The following is a 19,296-nucleotide window of genomic DNA, read 5'->3' on the forward strand; positions in this document are numbered from 1 at the left end:
CGAGACGAGGTCAGGCGAGTACGGAAGTTGGCGCTGCTCACACAAGCTGTGAAGCGTGGACAGAGGCGTTGTCCTGATGAAGTTGCAATTCTGCCCTTTTACAACGGATTGCATCTGTCAAAGGTCTTGAAGCTGTGGTGTAATATTCATTATTAATGTTTGGTCTGGTGAGACAAATACATGAACAATCCCCTGATCATAGAAAAAATATATACATCACCTTAACAATGCTCTTAACCTAGTGATCATTTTATTCGGTCTCAGAAAGCTTAGGGGGTCTTCCATTGTGAGGATGAAGCATTAAGAGTCCTTGCCAGTAACAACTGTTTTAATGTAGTCACAGACACTCGAGTGAGTGAGTTTCTTTTTAATCAACTGAGGGGAATTTTGGCACAAATTTGGCAGGAGATACGTGTCGTGTCTCCAAATCAGCATTTAGAATTGACAGAACTGACCCAAAAACATGCTAAAATCCTCAGCAATCCCTGGTTAATGTTGCAACTGACAATGGCTTAATATTTTCATAACTTTTGCTCTTTCGAGGCCTCCCGAAAAGCTCATCAGTTTTGTCACTTTCAAGGCCATCTTAGGAACCTATATACCATTCAAACTCTCGCACGACTCAGCACACACTCTCCCTAATTATTCATAAAAATGTGTACATCAATTTTCCTGTTTCTGACTAAAGGTTATGCCAATTTCTAATTAAATTTTCTTATTCATCTTAAATTCGACCAATAGGTCTGACCAAAGTACAAACATGAAATGGTAGAATATGATAGAGAAGTCCAAGATGTCGCCTCAAGCACATGCGCAGCTCGTTCCAAGGCATCCCATTTAAGCACTTAAAATCACTGTGGAGTCTCAATAAATATCCATCACACCTCAAACAAACAATATCTCAAATTACTCGAACTAATACACAAATTCTACCGTATACTCTCGGTCCATTTTCTCGGAAGGCTGAACTAAGTTGATATGAACAGAGTATAACAAGATGGCCGCCGTGAATCAGTAACTTCTAAGGATGTCATAAGCAGAGTATAAACAGTACAGGAAGATGGACAACCATGACCTAATATAAACAAACAACCCTGACCCAGCAACACATTTCTGGGTCTTTCGTTTTCTCCACCTATGTCTGAAAGAGGATGGAAGTACAACTGTATATACATGTTATGCTAGTCCATTTGTGATCATAGATTATACTTCTGCATATGTAACTGATTATGCAGTTGTAGATGTAGATATTGCTGCCTTTGACATAGCTGCAGTCGCAGCTGTAATGGTAGACGCAGTTTCTGTTGTATCTTAAGTAGGTACATATGTTGGCCAATTTGCGGCTGTATACGAAGCTTCGGTCCTTCATGGCAAGAGAATGCTGTCGACAAAGAGGAGGATGCCGTTCGTGCACAGAACGTAGTCACTGGTGACGGAGGCGTGGTCGAAGGAGAGCTGCCCCTTCGAGAAGACCATGCGAAGAGGTTGTTCGTAGCCCCTCGGCCTGCGTCGACCTCGAGGATATAGAAGGGTGTGGGAACCCTCAAGGAGACCCCGTGGCATCACGAAGTCGTCCAGCAGGTGCACATTCAGTGTCTGAAGAAGGAAGGTCGAGCAGAAAAAAAAAAAAAAAAAAAAATAACATGACTATGGACCAAAGGCAGCGTATGAATATAAATGCACAATCACTAATTCTAAGCATCTGCTAAGCCTTTAGCATTTGTTCCCCTTACCACTCTCCTTATACACATAAAACAACATGGCGACATCACACAACCCTGATGTAACACTCACTCCAGACCATTTGTTCTCAGTATTCCCGGCCCTGACACATGCACTATTTCTCGTACAAAAACTTTTGGTCACCTTTAACAGACTTCATCTTATTCCATACACTCATCACACGATACACTGTATCAACGCTTTCTTCAAATTTATAATGGTCAAAATACAACCTTATATTTTTTTTTCTCCAAATAATTCCCATACACTTGTTTTACCATAGGTACTTCATCCACGCAGCTTCTTCCTATTCTAAACTCACACTACACTTCTCCAATCCCTCCCTGTGCTTTTCTCCTAATACTCTCAAACCATCCATTCTCACCATCCCTGGCTCTCACACATGTACTATTGCTCACGTAAGAACTTCCGACCTCTTTCAACAGCCTTCCCCCTGTTCCATATATTCGCAACACTCGCCACAACGCTTCTCTACAGACCTTGTCATACGCTTTCTCCAAGTCCATAAGTATCCAGAATGCAGTCTCACCTTTTACTAAATACATCTCACATATTTGATTTACTATAAGTATTTGATCCACGTAGACTCTTCTTCTAAAGCTACACTGTCCTTCAACAATCACTCCCTCTGATTCTTTCTACTCTCAATCACCATACACTTATACACATTACCACATACACTCAACTATCTATTTTTTTCTAGAACTACCACATTCACAATTATCTCCCTTTTCCCTTTATAACGAGACTTCATATGTACTCCTCCAGTCAATCAGGACAATCTCCTCCCAGAATAACTTCTTCCTCTCCATTACTCTCACATTCCACATCACACCTATCCAATCTTACCAGATTTTATTTCTTCCATTGCCACTTGCATCGTCTATCTCGTAGTTATCCTGACCCCTCACCAACCATAGTCATTCTCTCAGAACTTTTCTCATCCATAATCACAGGCCATCATTCCCCACTGCTCTAAATATTTACTCCATCTCCCTCACAGCTCTCTCGTCCACTAACAACTGCCCACCTGGTCCTTTCACTCTCCTCTCTACCAGATTCACCTCTTCGCACGGTTTTCACTTTTACTCCATTTCAAAACATCTCTTTAATATTTTCAAAGTTCCCAAACAAGCATCTACACCTCACAGTCGGGTCTGGCCGTTGTGGAAATATGTCTTCGCTCCAGACCTTTGATAGCAGGACAAATAAACTAGGAGTACCTGATAGTGGTTGCGGTGTAAAGGGGGAGGGGGTTAAGATGAGATCCCGTCATTCAAAGAAGTGGAAAGTGAAGTAATGAAAAGCAGAAAGAAGAAGAATCGAAATACTGAAAGTAAATGAAGAACCTTCAATCGACTGACATGATGTCCAGAGGACGTAGTTCAGATCTTAGCATCGAACCTAGCAGGAACATTGCACTGATTATAGTAAAATTATTCATGAAAGAGGAAAGATAAAACAAGAGGAAACAAGATGGGTTGAACGAAAAATTTCATATATCTGTATGTAACTCGAGCATACAAATATATAAGAAAAAATGCGCTGAACTTGTATCTCTCTTGATAGCCTAGTTGGTAAGTCACTGCCGCACTTATCATGAGGATGCCGGGTTCGAGTCCTTTGCAGTACTACACTTCAATTTCTGCATGTCGGCCTTTGATGGCTTAGAATTAAAGTGCATTGTGGTTGTTAAAATGTATGTATGTATATATATAATATATATATATATATATATATATATATATATATATATATACATATATGTGTGTGTGTGTGTGTAAAACGGGTCAATCTTTTGTCACGGCGACACTGACCGACAAGTGCAATGCGGTGCGGTGTGGTGTGTTCGCATCGCCCTTTCCTTACCTGGTTGAGGATGGTCTGGTCGTGCAAGATGCGGTAGTAGGTGAAGAGGTCCGAAGCCCAGCGGTCCATGTCTTCGTCCGGCACGGCCAAGAGGGTGTAGGGACCCCGGCCTCGTCCCAGCTCCCGCAGCAGGGATAGGTCGCCCTGCAGAGGGAAACGAGTTGGTGGAATCAGTGTTGGAGGAGGAAAAATGAAAAATGAGAAATGATAAAGCACGTAACAGGGGGCGCTTACAAAGAGATCGTTATCATTGGTCTGTGCACTCCGAGTTATAGTCCAACTCGACATTGTTGGTAAATATTGGCATCAAGTGCATGTGGGTCATTGCCGTGCGAGGCACAACCAGAACACACACACACACGTGCGCGCACACACACACACACACGTGCGCGCACACACACACACACACACACACACACACACACACACACACACACACACACACACACACACACACACACACACACACACACACACTAACTCATGCACGCACGCATACACACACACACTTCAATTCCCTTCCCTTCACTTCACTGACCAGCACATTATTGAAATTATGTGAAAGGTTGTAAAAAATCAAAAGGGCAAACATCTTGAAGAGATGAACATTCTAGCAGACAGTCAGTTTGGCTTTAGATCAGGAAGATCGTGAGTGTCAAACCTTTTCAGTTTTTCTCGAGAATGGTTGATGTACTGCAAGAGAGGGAGGACTAGGTGGACTGTGTGCACCTTGATCTAGAGAAGTCTTGTGATAAGGTACCTCATAAATGTCGTATGTGGAAATTAAAGCATACTGGACGACGAAGAGGCAAACTACTCAAATGGATGGAAGATTTTCTGAAAGGAAAGTACATGAGGTCAGTAGTAAAGGATAAGATACCAGGATGGAGAGCAGTGACCAACGGAGTTCAGCAATTTTCAGTGCTAGCACCTATGATGTTCTTTATCTATGTCAATGACGTAATAGAAGGTACGAGCAGTGCCAGCGTGTTTGCAGATGATTAAAAAATCATGAGAAGAATGAAGAAATAAAAGCGAGGAGGACTGTAGACTATCGCAAAAAGATTATTTTCGCATAGAGACGAGAATGGAGCAGTGGACTGATTATAGTAAAATTATTCATGAAAGAGGAAAGATAAAACAAGAGGAAACAAGATGGGTTGAACGCAAAATTTCATATATGTGTATGTAACTCGAGCATCCACCGTGACCAAAGATTGACCCCGTTTTACACACACACACACACACACACACACACACACACACACACACACACACACACACACACACACACACACACACACACACACACACGCACGCACACACACACATATATATGCATATATACATATGTATATATATGTATATATATATATATATATATATGTATATATATATATGTATATATATATATGTATATATATATATATATGTACATATATATATATATATACATTTTAGCAACCACAATGCGCTTTAAACGAACTTCAGTACCAAAAATTGCAAGGTACAGTAAATGGGCAATAGCTGCGAAAGACAATCTTTAAACTATTCCTTGGGAAGTGAATCCATTACGAAAGGAAAATAGGAGAACATTTTGGGAGTGTTGATAAAAAAAGAACCTGTCACCTGACAGACATATTGGAAGGATTGTGGGAGAGACATTCAGACTACTGCAGAACATTTAAAGAGATGACAGAAAACTCAGAGAAAATTTAATCCATCCAAAATGTCAGTGGTATGGTCTTCACACAAAGTAAAAGATATAAGCAAGATCGAGGTAATACAAAAGGCGCCAATCACATTTGCTTCCAGTTTGGCAGATAAACCATTTGAAGAGAGATTAAAAGCAATGGGTCTGCCAACTTTGAAAGATCGAAGAGAAAGAGGTGATATGATTTCAATATTTAGGTCGCTAAAGGGAAAAGACTACACTGACAGAAGAAATCTCTTGCTTAGAGATAGCAGGGCTTTAAGAGGTCACTAGAATAAATTGAGAAAGATCACATGTCGAAAGAATGTCAAGAAATAAAAGTTTCCCTACAGATGTGTAATTACTTGGAATATCTTAGGTGATATAGCCTAAGCTGGAACAATACACGAATTCAAATGTAAATATAATAATTGGAAATGAAGGATGTAGATCAAGTTGAAAGTGTACATGTAATTTGAAGTAGATATGAGAAATTGGAGAGTAGGAGAGGCGACCAAAATTGAGTAGTTCCTTTATTGTATACTACAACTAAGTAGATATGGTTAGGTAAATACAAACACACACACACACACACACACACACACACACACACACACACACACACACACACACACACACACACACACACACACACACACACACACACACACACACACACACACACACACACACACACACACACACACACACACACACACACACACACACACACACACACACACACACACACACACACACACACACACACACACACACATACACACACATACACGAACGCACGCACGCTTGGGAAGAGGTGATTAGTGGAGTTTCACAGGGATCAGTATTGACTCCAATATTGTTTGCTATTTATGTAAATGACATGGATGAAGATGTGGAATGTTACATGAGTTTCTTTGCAGACGACGCATAGCTCCCCTTCCCGTAAAATACAACTAGGTAAATACAACTAGGTAAAATACGCACCTTTGTGACGAGGGTGTTGAATCGAGTGAGATTACGCGTGACGGCAAGCGCCCGCGCGAGGGTGTGGACGGGCGGCCGCAGGACGCGATCCACGACATGGACGTAGCCGTTGAAAGCCTCATTGTCACCGTTGATCACCAAACCATCTTCCACCGTCATCGTCTGCCGATCGAGATTTTAGAGGGATGAAATAAGAACACCAGACATCCATAGACCAGACATTCATTAGTGAATGAAGGATTCGATGGCACACTAGAGTTATACCACGAAACACGTCATCCTTGGCCCACAAAAATCCTCTCACATTTAGACTACAGCTCGCTTTCCTAGGGCAGCATAGAATCCATTGTGCTTTCTAACATCCCATTGTTGCGCTCTACTCGGTGGCGGAGATTACCCACCCTCCCCTCCCATCCCCTCCCCTCCCCTCCCCCAACATATGTACACACACGCACGCACGTCATTTTTCTTCCCTGCCTTTCTCTTCTCTCCCCTTCCCTTCTCTTCTCTTCCTTTCCCTTACCTTGCCTTCCCTTACATCCCCTTCCCCTTCCCCTTCCCCTCTCCTTCCCTCACCCCGCTGTCATCATGTCATGGGGTAGCAATGATCACCTTGGGAAGGATCTTAACCCTGACGACGCCGCCTTCGCGACGGGTGGCGAGCTCGTCGTTGTCGCGCAAGGTGAAGGACGCGTGCGAACCCAGAGCCACGTGGTACGTCACCAGATCGCGCAGCGCAGTCTCATTGCGCAGGAAGTCCCTGCCGAGCCTGGCACCTGCAATGGACAGGATGTGTTAATATGACAAATAAGGGTGTTAGCATCATATCATATATTGATGTCGTTTTTAACAGAATTATGGATAACAAATTTGTCGACATGCTGGTCAAGAAGTTAACAACTTTGTCGACGTGTTGTACAAGCAGTTAGTCGACATGCTGGACAAAAAGTTATTCGACATGTTAGACAAGATGTTAGTCGAGGTCTGTGTTCTTTGTCACCAGGAAGAAGACTGACGGGAGAGGGCCTCGTCCGAGGGCGCGAAGACTGTGTATGGCCCGAAGGACACGAGGTCGTCAAAGAGACCCGATCTCTTCGTCAGTTCGATGAACCTCCTGGCCCCGGCCTGCCGCGCCACCTGCACCAGGCTCATCGCTGCGGGAGAGGAGGAAACGGTTTCAAGACGGGGGTTGTCGAGCTCTTGTTGATGTTGTTTTGCTGTTGTTGTTGTTGTTGTTATTGTTGTTGTTGTTGTTGTTGTTGTTGTTGTATTTGTATGTGTTGCTGCTGCTGCTCCTCCGCAAAAACAACAGCAACACTTACGAAATGTTGGACGATTTGCTGCTTCAGGAGCGACGTTGAACGGACAAAGGGACTCACCCTTGGACGGCAGGAGGGGCATGTCGATGAAATGGATGACACCATTGGCCACGACGAGGTCCGAGCGGGTGACGTTCGAGTCGCCCACGGCCAACTTGGCGGAGGCGCTGCAGAGGAGGGGCAGTTGGTGGCCGGCCAGGGTCTCGACGCGCACGCGCGCCTGCAGCTCCAGGAAGCAGTGCCTGCCTCTCACGAGGTGGTTCTTGACCATGGCTGCCGGGGAGGAGGAGACGGCAGAAGATGAGCGGGGGGAAAGGAAAATAGAAAAAAAGAAAATGGCGGGGGTGGGGTGAGGGGTGAGTACGATCATAATAGAAGGGAAAAGGAAGGAAGGAAAGGGGTAAGAGTAGTATGCAGAGAATGTTACAAGAGGGAAAATGAGACAGGAGAAGTAGGAGGTTGGGGGGAAGAAAGTGGGGGAAGGAGGAGGCGACAGAGGAAGAGGAGAGTAGAAGGGGGAGGGGGAAGGGAGGAAAAGAGAGGGTAGGGAGGAATGAGAAGAAATCACCGAGGGAGGGAAAGGTAGATGGAAATCGTGGAAAAGGAAGGATAAAGGCGAGGTTAAAGAAAAGTGGTGGGGATGCGAAAGAAGGGTGAAGTGAAGTGGAAATAGAGGGAAATGGGTGAAACTGTAAAACTTCGATGAATCAGTGTCAGTTCGAGTCTGCCAAGGACGGAAATGAAAACCGAGCTAACGCTTACACATACATATATACATACATACATACCTTATACATGCACATTTACATACATATGTACATATATACATACACATTTACATACATATGTACATACATACATGCACATTTACATACATATATACATACACATTTACATACATATGTACAGTACATATATACATACGTACACACATGCATACATACATACATGCATACATACATACATACATACATACGTACATACATACATACATACATACATACATACATACATACATACATATTTACATGCATGCAAACATACATACATACATACATACATATTTACATGTATGCATAAATACACACAAAAACACTTTCAGGTGATAGTAAAGGATACACTTACATACTAAAAATGCTCTGCAGTAACAGAAAAGGAGCAGGACGAGGAAGAAGAAAAAAAAGGCATGCCAGCATCCCTGGCTTGTACATATACATATTTTCCAAAGCACAATATATAATGCGAAAAAATATATGTAAACGTCTTTCCTGTCACACCAACCAAGAATTATTTCTATGATTATTTTCAAATTTCATCCAAGAGTACCTCAGAACTGTAATAAGACTGCTATTCCTAACACTGAAGACTACTTGAATTCCTCGATGTTGTGATCCTCCTCCATTCAGTCCCCGTCCACCCTTGACAAACTCATAAAATACCACCAATGGGACAAACACCACTACTCCCAATAGCACAAGTAATAGTATCCTTTATACCCACACTATCACCAACCACCATTATCATTATCTCTACCGATATTGGCCCTACAATCACCATCAACAACAGTAGTACTGCCACCCATCCCTCTCCCTCCCTCTCCACCTTTTAGTGACTACCTAGAGTAGTTTGGGTCTCACCTTGCAGGGCCTCGAAATACCTGACGTCGTAGGTGATGGAGTCGAGGAACCGGCGTGGGAGTCGCCTCAGGGCCGAGTTGGTGGGAGCCAGCATGGTAAGGGGACCCTCCGTCCGCACCCACGACATCAGGTCCGCCTTCAGGAACCGACAGAGAGAGAAAGATAGAGAGGGACTGTGGGTGGTAGGACTCAGTAAGGGGGTCGAGGTTGCAGTACACCAGAATTGGACTGTGGACAGCTTTTGGGAGACTGGGGGTTGGGGATGGGTAGGGGGTGGGGGGGGGCATATGCAAGAAGAACTTGCGGACGCCCGAACCAGACCCACCCATGACGATAATATATCAGGAATTATGCAGATATGTCTTTAGCTGTTGAATATTTAATAAATTTCAGTACTTCTTTTATACTAAAAGTAGTCTTTGTAAACAAAATTATGCTAATACAAAAACACCAACAAAAGGTATATGTATGCATGCATGGCTTCGATACACCATAATTTTGGTGCAACTTAGTATGATAACATTGCAACTTCTTTACAATAATGAGAAGGCCATATTATTTATCAATGGATCTGGTTCGACATTTAACAGACGACACACACGTGTCATTAGTAGGGAGTTAGGGGGTATCATTAGTGATTCAAAGAACCCAAAATGTTTTCTGGATGGTAGGCAGTCAGCCAGGCGAGCTACAGTTTAATGATATCAACCAATCCACTCCCCGGAAGAAGCCATCTTCGAGTGAACAAGTGATTACATATCCCCTATGGTCGTCCGGTACCTTCTGTCCTCAAAGGCGAATGTGTTGAGAGATGTCTCACTGTCTTCGTTTTTCTTGGGAAGTGATGTGTAATGTATTCAGACGTCGCTGTCTCATGGAGAACGAAAGAGGTCAAGGAAGCGTCATACAATAACTGTGGCGTTGGTGGGCGGGAAAGGAGAAATGGGAAGCGAGAGTCTTTGGCTAAATTGCGAGCGAGCGAGCTAGTAACAGCAGAGAATAATCAAATGAACCCTTCAAGCTCGATTGTCGGCGCTGGGAGGCCGGGTGGGGATTGGGGGAGATGGGGATGTAGTTATTTGCACAGAGGATGCAATACATGGCGGGCCCGAGGGAAATGTGATTAAGTCAAGAACTAATTTAATTTAGATCACTTGAATACTGAATAAAATCGTAATGTATATAAGAACTTCTGTTAGTTTTTAGTTTGTGCCAGCCCCAACCCTGCCATGGCATAGACACAATTTTGAGAACACTAGCAAAGAGGGAAGGGAAGTATGGATGACACATGTGGATGAAAGAAAGGAGGGAGAGGAATGGGGACGGAGGAAGGGAAGGTTACTAGGAACCAGGGAAAAGAAGATAGAAAGAAAAAGAAATGTGCAAGTTCAAGACGACTGTGAGGAAGTGGAGTGGAAGGAGAAGAGAGAGGGAAGGGCAGGGTTATAATTGAATCGAAGCGGGAGTGTGTGGAAGCAGGAAGGCAGGGCAAGAGAAGTCCCAGACAAGTGGGCAGGGACATGGGATCAGTTCTACTACCTCTCCCCCTTGCTCTAGATGCTTTTGTTACTCGCCCCCGACGCTCCTGGGACTTGTCGATATCACCCAGGAGTCTCTGGGCACGATGCCATAAGAAAGAAGTGGGGGTGGAGGAGAGAGAAAGAAAGAGAGAGAGAGATAGATAGATAGAGAGAGAGACAGAGAGAGTGAGAGTGAAAGTGACAGAGAGAGAGAGAGAGAGAGAGAGAGAGAGAGAGAGAGAGAGAGAGAGAGAGAGAGAGAGAGAGAGAGAGAGAGAGAGAGAGAGAGAGAGAGAGAGAGAGAGAGAGAGAGCAGGAAACTGAGGATATACAACTTGGAACAGGTGTGCTCAGGAGCGAACCTCCCTAGTATGACATCACCCTCCCACTCCTTCCCCGGGTGGGGTGGGGGAGGGGACACGCGTGTGGCAAACTCTGTGAGTGGCACCTAAAAAGAGATGGTGAAGAAAAGCATGAAGAGAAGGGAGAGGAGGAAAGGTGAAGGGGCGGGGCCCCCGAACTCCGGCCAAAGGAACATAAGGAAGGGATTCTGGCCGGGGACTTTCACCGAACCCCAAACCCCTTACCCTTCATATTATCAACCCTGTCACTGATAATGATATGTATGTGTTCCGTTTATCACCGGCCGGTTTCATTCCTTCCTTCACGGTGAAAGAATTTACGGAGTTAACCGTACATACAGTGTACAGTGCTCGCCTCAAAGCTCGACAACACTGGAGACTTGTAATTACTCTGCCTGCCCTCCTGCCTGTCTGCCTGTTACTTTACAACTTCCACCCTACTCGGCCTGTCCGAACCAAGGTCCAGATGCTCTGGATCTTGGGTCCCAGACCTGCAGTAGCCTCGGATACCTGAATGAGACTTACGTAGCCGACGAGGCTGGCGAAGAGGGAGAGCGCCGGGTGGGTGAGGACCACGTCCGCCAGGGTATGGAGGTAGGCCGGTGGCAGAGGCTTGGTCAGCACGTGAACCATCCCGTCGCGCGCGTGCAGGTCCAGCTGAGTCGTCGGCACGCAGTTGAAGAGCACCATCTGCAGTCGATGTGTTGGGAGGGGGGGAGAGAAGAGGGTACGTATACAGTGTGATCAAGGATCTGTGTTAAACATCTGATAGGATGATTATATCCAAACTCCTATCTGGGATACAAGTCTGTTTACAGGAATATTCGGGGCCATATGGGATAAAACTACACACTGTTTGGGAGAGGGGGAGAAGAAAATATACTAAACCACATCTGTCAGGGAAGGGTTGCGCCCATCCATATTTTGTGAGGAGAAATTCATACAACACTGTTTGATGAACGAAAGTTACTAATCGATACCTGCCTACCTACCTACCTAGCCGCATACCAGAAAATATACTTCATCGATAGATGAACTGTTGCCGCGAGAGTCTGGTTGGCTGGATAGATGTAACCTGTCATTGGAAAAGCAGTCTTCCTCTTTCCATTAATTCCCAAAGAGAAACCTGCCAATGCGAAGCTGATGGACTATCTGATGGGCTTCCCCATAGCCAGACCTGAACACCGTCCTAGGATTTTAACCGCCTAAAGATGCTTGGGTAGAGAGCGAGAGGCTATCAATCTTGGTGGGTACATTAAAGAAGTTCACCGGCACCTTCCCAGGTGAGAAAATGGACTTGGTCGGCGTGCTTCTTAATATACCTCCTTCCTCCCATGATTGTAAGACCTCTGGGTGCGGCTACGAGACGACCTACAGTTGCCATGGAGGCGCATCGAGCAGCGAGGGAGAAGAAGAGGTGGACCAAGTCCAGCTGTTCCGCCTCCCCAGCAATCTTTCTTCTTCTTATTCACCTCCGAAGCCGGTCTCCCCCCTTAGATCCCCTCCTCCCACGCCATCGCAATTGCCGCCTGGAGCTAAGATCCCTCCTCCTGTGCCGTCTTCTCCGGGCACCACCCCTCCTACCTAAAGGTGCAGTCACACCAGAGGCGGTCCTTACTACGTCAGCAAACGGTCATCACCACGTCCTAAATCTTTTAGGTTCTCGCTACGTCAATTTTGAGCAAAATCAAAACTGGTCCACGTTCGTGCCGTCCTTGTAGTCCACACTGGGTCACCACTGCGTTCAAGCTGGTCCTCACTAAGTCCTGGCAATTTTGGCAGGACGTGGTGAGGATGGGTTCTGGTGTGACTGCCCATAAGGAAGTGGAGTCACCTGAACACCCACCCGTGCTAGAGTCTGCCCTTCAGAGAATAGTTATCTGAGGATGGAATAGCCGGCCTGCTCAGGCGGGCCTAGCTAGAGATAAGGGGAAAATAAGACTCAAGACGGTTTCATTCCTGTGATAAACTTGCCTGCAAACTTTCGTAACTTGCACCCATAAGTTATACAGCTACAGGTTTGGCTCGTTAGTACACACTTTTCGTCTGAGGAATCGGTTTTCTTATAAACAGCACAATATTGTTTCGGACATGGAATTCACTTTAGACATCCCTCTATATGCATTGAACATGATACCTAATAAGGTTTACAGTACCAGATTTTAACATGAAAGCCTACACTGTTCATTCCAAATGCCAAATATGGTGCTACATTTTTAGACCAAATCTTACATTGTTCATTCCAATTTAAGCAAAGCTACAATAATGAAAATGGAAAATCCTCACGTGGTTTTCGGTCATCTACCTTGCACAGGTTGCTCATTTTACACCTGGTGCATACCACCCCCTCTCAAGGAGCAAAAGGCAGCGGACCTATCCAGCAGTACCCACCTTTTTGTTGATTTTGGACACAGCTACAGTGCGGTCATCGGCGAGCGTTCGCAGCTCGTCGTTGTCCCTGAGGTGGTTGGAATGCCACCTGCGGTCGAGCACGTGGTACAGGAGGAGAGCGGGCACCCACCGCCCTGACACCAGGATGCGGCGGAGAAATTCGTCCGTCACCGTGTCTTCGGCATACGTCCATCCCTGCGCGAGCGTCAATCAAGAGGAAGGAGAGCGTACAATAGAGCAGCTGCAATGGCGTGGTGACATTGGGCACAGGAATTGTGAGGATGTGCGTGTTGTGTGTAGGGGGTGGGGTGGAGTAAGGAGGGTATTGAGTAAAGCAATGAAGGAGACGGTACTGTGTGGACAGTGGTGGTGGCAGGAGAGTGTAAATCTTTCCTTATCTATCACAATTAGGCAAATACAATTGAGGTTAAACGGTTCTGTCTACGGGACTCAAACCCTGGGCCGTGAGGTACAAGCTTAGGACTGCCATCTATACTACGGAGGGTGTAAGAAACCACCTGGGACAAGTCCTGTGGTCCCCATCCCGACATCAACCCCAGAAAGCGTGAGTAATTGAGGCTCTTTCCAGTCCATTCTATTCAGTAAGAGCCTTTTAATCAAACTGTCGTAACAAATATATACAATTAAGCTAATACACACACATATACACAGACATGGCAGAATTGAATAGACACCGAGAAAAATAGTTTAATTTATTGAACATTAAACAAGCAATTGATACAATTAAAGTGTTTATAAATGGTCACAATGTGAATAACTAATACTTGGTTGACATCCCCTTTCCTTTTTTCAAAGCAAGGACCCTTCTAGGCATGCTAGTGATTAGTTCACGAATATCATCTTGAGGGATTTCTTGCCATGTTTCCCGCAGTAATCCTAAAAGTTCGGGCTTTGATGATGGCTTCCTGTTCTTTTTGCGAAGTTGTCGGTCTAATATGCCCCAGAGGTGTTTAATAGGGTTCATATCCGGGAACTGACTTGGCCATGGAAGTTTCCTGATCCCATTTTGGCTCAACCAATTTTGTGTTGCTTGAGCAATGAGACAAGGAGCTCCATCTTCCATAAATAGGAAGACATTTTTACTCATTCTACCACTGGAGAATATTAGAATGAATCCTTCCTTTAATATAGAAAAATATTTGCCTGAATTAATGTTTCCTTGACACTCCACAAGCTCTGATCGTCCATCACTCCAAGTTGCACCTCACACCATTATTGAAATGCTCTCATGTTTCACTGTTGGCTGCAGTCTTTTGAGATCAAACTCTTGACTACAGAGTCTCCAGACCCACACTCTTCCACTGTCAGAAAGTAATGCGAATCGTGACTCATGAGAGAAAATGACAGTGTTACAAAAGGCCACAGGTCTCTCCACCATCTCAACAGCCCAATCCTTTCTGCATTTGATTGGCTGGACGAAGGAGTGGTTTCCTTCTTGCAGCTCTGCCATAGTAACCCAGCTTGTGGGGATAACTGACAGCTGTTATGGGACTGACATCAGCTTGTGCTGCTATGTCAAAGGCCTTGCAACGTAGATCCTCTTCGACATGATAGCTGCGGCAGTTGTGCTGCGGTGGGCATTCTATCATTATAAGTAATTTTCTCTGAGTTCGATTTTTGTTTTTGTACGTAATTTATAGTATGTCTTCGTATTTGTACTACATTATGATTAATTGTTCCAGATATATTTCCTGAAAATGTCCCCTTGAAGACGAAACATTGAAAGATGTATATGGCTAAAATTGGTGGACTCGTGTTTGCACATCCCCCAGATAGAAGAATTCTGGTTAAGAATTAGAAAATGTAAAGAAGAAAAGAATGAAATGTAAAAATGTTGTATTTAATCATACTATTGTATATATATATATATATATATATATATATATATATATATATATGTGTGTGTGTGTGTGTGTGTGTGTATTCACTTGGTCTTTTGGATCACGTGTTCGACTCGTGTGTGTGTGTGTGTGTGTGTGTGTGTGTGTGTGTGTATGTATGTATGTATGTATATGTACAAACATATGCTAGCAAGTCTGGCCTACCTCGCGTGCACTAGTTGCCTAGGCTCTCAGGGTGGACACCGAACGTGTAATGTTAAGTCAATAAAAGACGGTTTTTACCCAGCAATTACCAAATAAGTCTGGGGATCATAATGTGCCCGAGCAAGAACCCTTCCCTTGTCGCAGACGCACTCCTATCCCGCGTTTAGCAATATAGAGTGGATGGATACTCATTGGATACGTACTCCTTCTGACGGTAAGATACTCACGCGTTTTATTTAAGGGGTGATTATATTGTCGAATTGGTATTTTATGTATCCATTATTATTGTTATTATTAATCACATGCTTTAAAAACCGCTGCTGCCCAGAGGTTCGGGATAGGGGTGGGAGGTCTTCAGGACAGCGTCCGAGTGTCCATTGACCGGAAAACTAGTGGCAAGTAGTTGATGGATGCCAGACGATTACAGTCACCGTTGGAAGTTACTCCAGTAAATTGAGAAACAATGCTTCACGATAATTTGGTAGGATCCAAAGAGCTAGCTTGGGAACGAGAGGAACAGATCCTTAAGGATCGCAAAGGATTCATAACCTTTCGATGAGGGCGTTCAAACTATTGATGGTTTTATTCTGGTTAACATCAGACTATTTTCTACAGCTTATGGAATGGTACCTGTTGATTCCAATGAGGTCTTTAGATACTTTCTTGTGGCCAACGATAGACGATGACTTTATTATTCACTTTGGAGAAGCCCCTTGCCCTGTACACTCCTGGGTCTTCATAGGTTCCTCCGAGACTCTACAGTATTAATCTTATCTCTCTCCCTTTGAAGCCCAGGAAGGTATTATAAGATTTAATTCTCGTTACCCCTGGGTGAATTTATTCAGTATAGATTATAGAAATCTCCTTCGGACCTCAGTAGGTTGATTGGGAGACCAGAAGGAGCCCAAAAACGTCGGACAACCGGTCTCGACACTGGTGGCAGCGTCGGCGATCGGGGGGACTTTACAGAACAAAGGCAACTACTTACAGCCACTCTCACCCACCTGGTCCTCCGGCAGGAGCAGCGTGAAGGCCGCGTCGTGGTATTCCCGGACGACATCGGGTAAGGAATGGCGATGGGCGATCCTCACGAAGCGGTCGACGGAGGGCTGTAGCTGTTGCGCCGCCGACAGAACTGTTTCGACGGGTTCCACTGCAGGTAGGAGGGAGCAAACAATGTTTCGTCAGTTTCGTTTGATCTCTAGCTCTAGAAACCTACTGTCATGCAGATGCTGCTGGGCTCAGATGTACTCCTTCTATACAACAACATGACCCCCTTCCTTCCTGGCTGTCTCTCTTTTCAATTAGTGCCCAGCAACTTGACCTCCCCCCACTCCCACCCCTCGGTGACAATTCCTCCCTTCTCCCTTCTAGACAGATCCTACTCCTCCCCACCATCTCTCCTTCCGACTGTATAACATCATATTTTACGTACCATGCATGTATCATGGCGATTTATCTGGAACTATAATGAAATCGCGTTACCAAATAATGGAATTAATGATTTTTGCAAAATGCATATACAGTGTATAAGTAACAATATGATTAGGTACCGAGCACTACGGATTAGAGAGGTAGAAGAAGACTCTGGCCAACACTAGAAACAATAACAAAACTGAAGTAAAGTTGGGAAAATGTAATTTATTTAGATATGATATAAAAATCCCAGACGGAAAGGTGGATCATAGAAATTTTGAAGGATGTGAGCGAGAGGAAGAAAGGGAGTGAGGACAGGAGGAGGAGGAAGAGGAGAGTCGGAAATAGCCCTTACGTGTTAAGTACTGTACGTACCTACCTACCTACCTACGGGACACCCCCGCTGCAGGGCCGCAATCTGAAACCCGGAACAGCACTGTCGCCGGAGGTACCTGCCGAGGGTGGGAGAAAAGAAACGAGGAGGAGGAGGGAGCTCAGCATTAAGGTTTCTATGTATGGAAGAGTGGGGACGGGGGCAGGAGGGCGCGGGGATAAGCACAATAAGGACGGGAAAGTCTTCATTGTCCAAGTGAAACTGAAACCAAAGTTTCTATACTCACCCGTCAAAATCAGATGACAAGAAGAATATCTTTAAATACTAAATTTCATATTATTTCAACTTGTATACATGCTCACGCGATATTACAATAAGGCCTACAAGAGCCTTTTTTTATCCGGAATTTACGAGTAACTATGGACATAACTGAGCAGATAAGTAAACAAACAAGTACCTTATATTACACATGTGACATGCTCGTACACACACACACACACACACACGCACACACACACACACACACACACACACACACACACACACACACACACACACACACACACACACACACACACACACACACACACACACACACACACACACACACACACACACACACACACACACACACACACACACACACACACACACACACACGGCTCGGTGGCGGAATTGTAAAGCACTGGCCTCACAAGTCAGGGAACCGGGGTTCGATTCCCCGGCCGGGCGGAGATAAGTTGGGTTTGTCTCCTTTCACGTGTAGCCCCTGTTCACCTAGCAGCGAGTAGGTACGGGATGTTAGTCAAGGAGTTGTGACCTTGCATTCCCGGTGTGTGATGTATGAGTGGTCTCAGACCTACCCAGAGATCGGCTAATAATGAGCTCTGAGCTCGCTGCCGTAGGATGGTGTCTGGCTGTCTCGACAAGAGGCTGCAGCAGATCCGTGGTGAATACACACACACACACACACACACACACACACACACACACACACACATACACACAAAACCACATACACCCACTTTCTGATTTTATACACAAATTAACCCCCTAGTTTTCAAGATAGATCCCTATTTGTCATGCATATTCAGTAAGCGCCATGATAAGCTTCTAGCAGATCTTGACCAGTCGGCGAGATAGTGCCAGTTTGTGACTGGGTTGTCACAAACTATAACCTCCCCACCTCCCTACCCGAAGGATCTATGGGAAAGTATGAGGACTTTTGCCGGCTACTGTGGGGCTGTGGGCTTTCAGCCAGTTTTCCAATTAAGAGAAGCCTACTGCACTCAGAGTTAAAAGAAACCTTCGATCAGATTTGTGGCGTCAGTGTCAAATTACGCAGGGTGGGACCGGGGATGCGCAAATGAGGTCAAGAAGATAGGACCGCGGATTCCTCGAGCGGGTCCCCCCCCCCTTTTTTTTTTTTTTTTTTTTTTTTCTCATCATTCTCTTTCCGATTCTGCCCCTCGTTCGTCCCGACTGGGAATGAAATCATAGTCGTCGCCGTCGCGGAGCCGGCATCACAGAGGGTTCGTCAGATTCAGAATCCTAAAGACAACGTTGTCATCGGCCCGAAGACGATGGATAAGGAGAAGAAAAGGAACTGTTTAAGAGCAGTCCTTGGCTTCTCTCTTTACCTTGAAGTGGTAAGCCGTGCGCGTGTATTAAAGTGTCCTCATAGGCAGGGACACACAAACACTCGTTTACCTAAACACACACTTGTGTGTCCTCGTTCTCCGCCTCTTGCATAGTCACCCGTCTCGAACACAGCTCGCCTAAACGAGCGGGGAACATCTCTGTCTGCTAGCCTGTGCAGGGACATTCACACTAACGCATTACTGGGCGTGCATAAGCCATTGGCGACCTACTGCAAGGAGGGATAACCGTGGGGGAAAACCAAGAGGCGGATAGGAGCCAACCCCCCCTTTAGTCCATGACGAAGGCGGATACAAAAAA

At 45.1% G+C, this 19,296-nt stretch overlaps 1 protein-coding gene across 3 annotated transcripts in view; it reads right to left on the bottom strand.

The window, feature by feature from the left end:
• Positions 1 to 310: 310 nt before the first annotated feature.
• LOC143018569 (transforming growth factor-beta-induced protein ig-h3-like) overlaps positions 311 to 19,296 on the bottom strand; it is a 58,617-nt gene continuing 39,631 nt past the window's right edge. For 2 of the 3 annotated variants that reach the window (XM_076174053.1, XM_076174054.1), the window contains exons 4-14: positions 17,391 to 17,455; positions 16,592 to 16,740; positions 13,522 to 13,716; positions 11,656 to 11,820; positions 9,249 to 9,384; positions 7,672 to 7,884; positions 7,293 to 7,446; positions 6,905 to 7,061; positions 6,293 to 6,454; positions 3,613 to 3,756; positions 311 to 1,596 (exon numbers count right to left, since the gene is read on the bottom strand). In XM_076174053.1, the coding sequence (XP_076030168.1) occupies positions 1,366 to 1,596; positions 3,613 to 3,756; positions 6,293 to 6,454; positions 6,905 to 7,061; positions 7,293 to 7,446; positions 7,672 to 7,884; positions 9,249 to 9,384; positions 11,656 to 11,820; positions 13,522 to 13,716; positions 16,592 to 16,740; positions 17,391 to 17,455 (1,771 nt within the window). In that variant the 3' untranslated portion in view covers positions 311 to 1,365. Of the gene's footprint in view, positions 1,597 to 3,612; positions 3,757 to 6,292; positions 6,455 to 6,904; positions 7,069 to 7,292; positions 7,447 to 7,671; positions 7,885 to 9,248; positions 9,385 to 11,655; positions 11,821 to 13,521; positions 13,717 to 16,591; positions 16,741 to 17,390; positions 17,456 to 19,296 lie in introns of all 3 variants that reach the window. The other variant, XM_076174055.1, reaches the window with a different exon arrangement.

Source organism: Oratosquilla oratoria, chromosome 35 (genome assembly GCF_046742065.1).
Source record: "Oratosquilla oratoria isolate Oo_2021 chromosome 35, ASM4674206v1, whole genome shotgun sequence".
NCBI lineage: Eukaryota > Metazoa > Arthropoda > Malacostraca > Stomatopoda > Squillidae > Oratosquilla > Oratosquilla oratoria.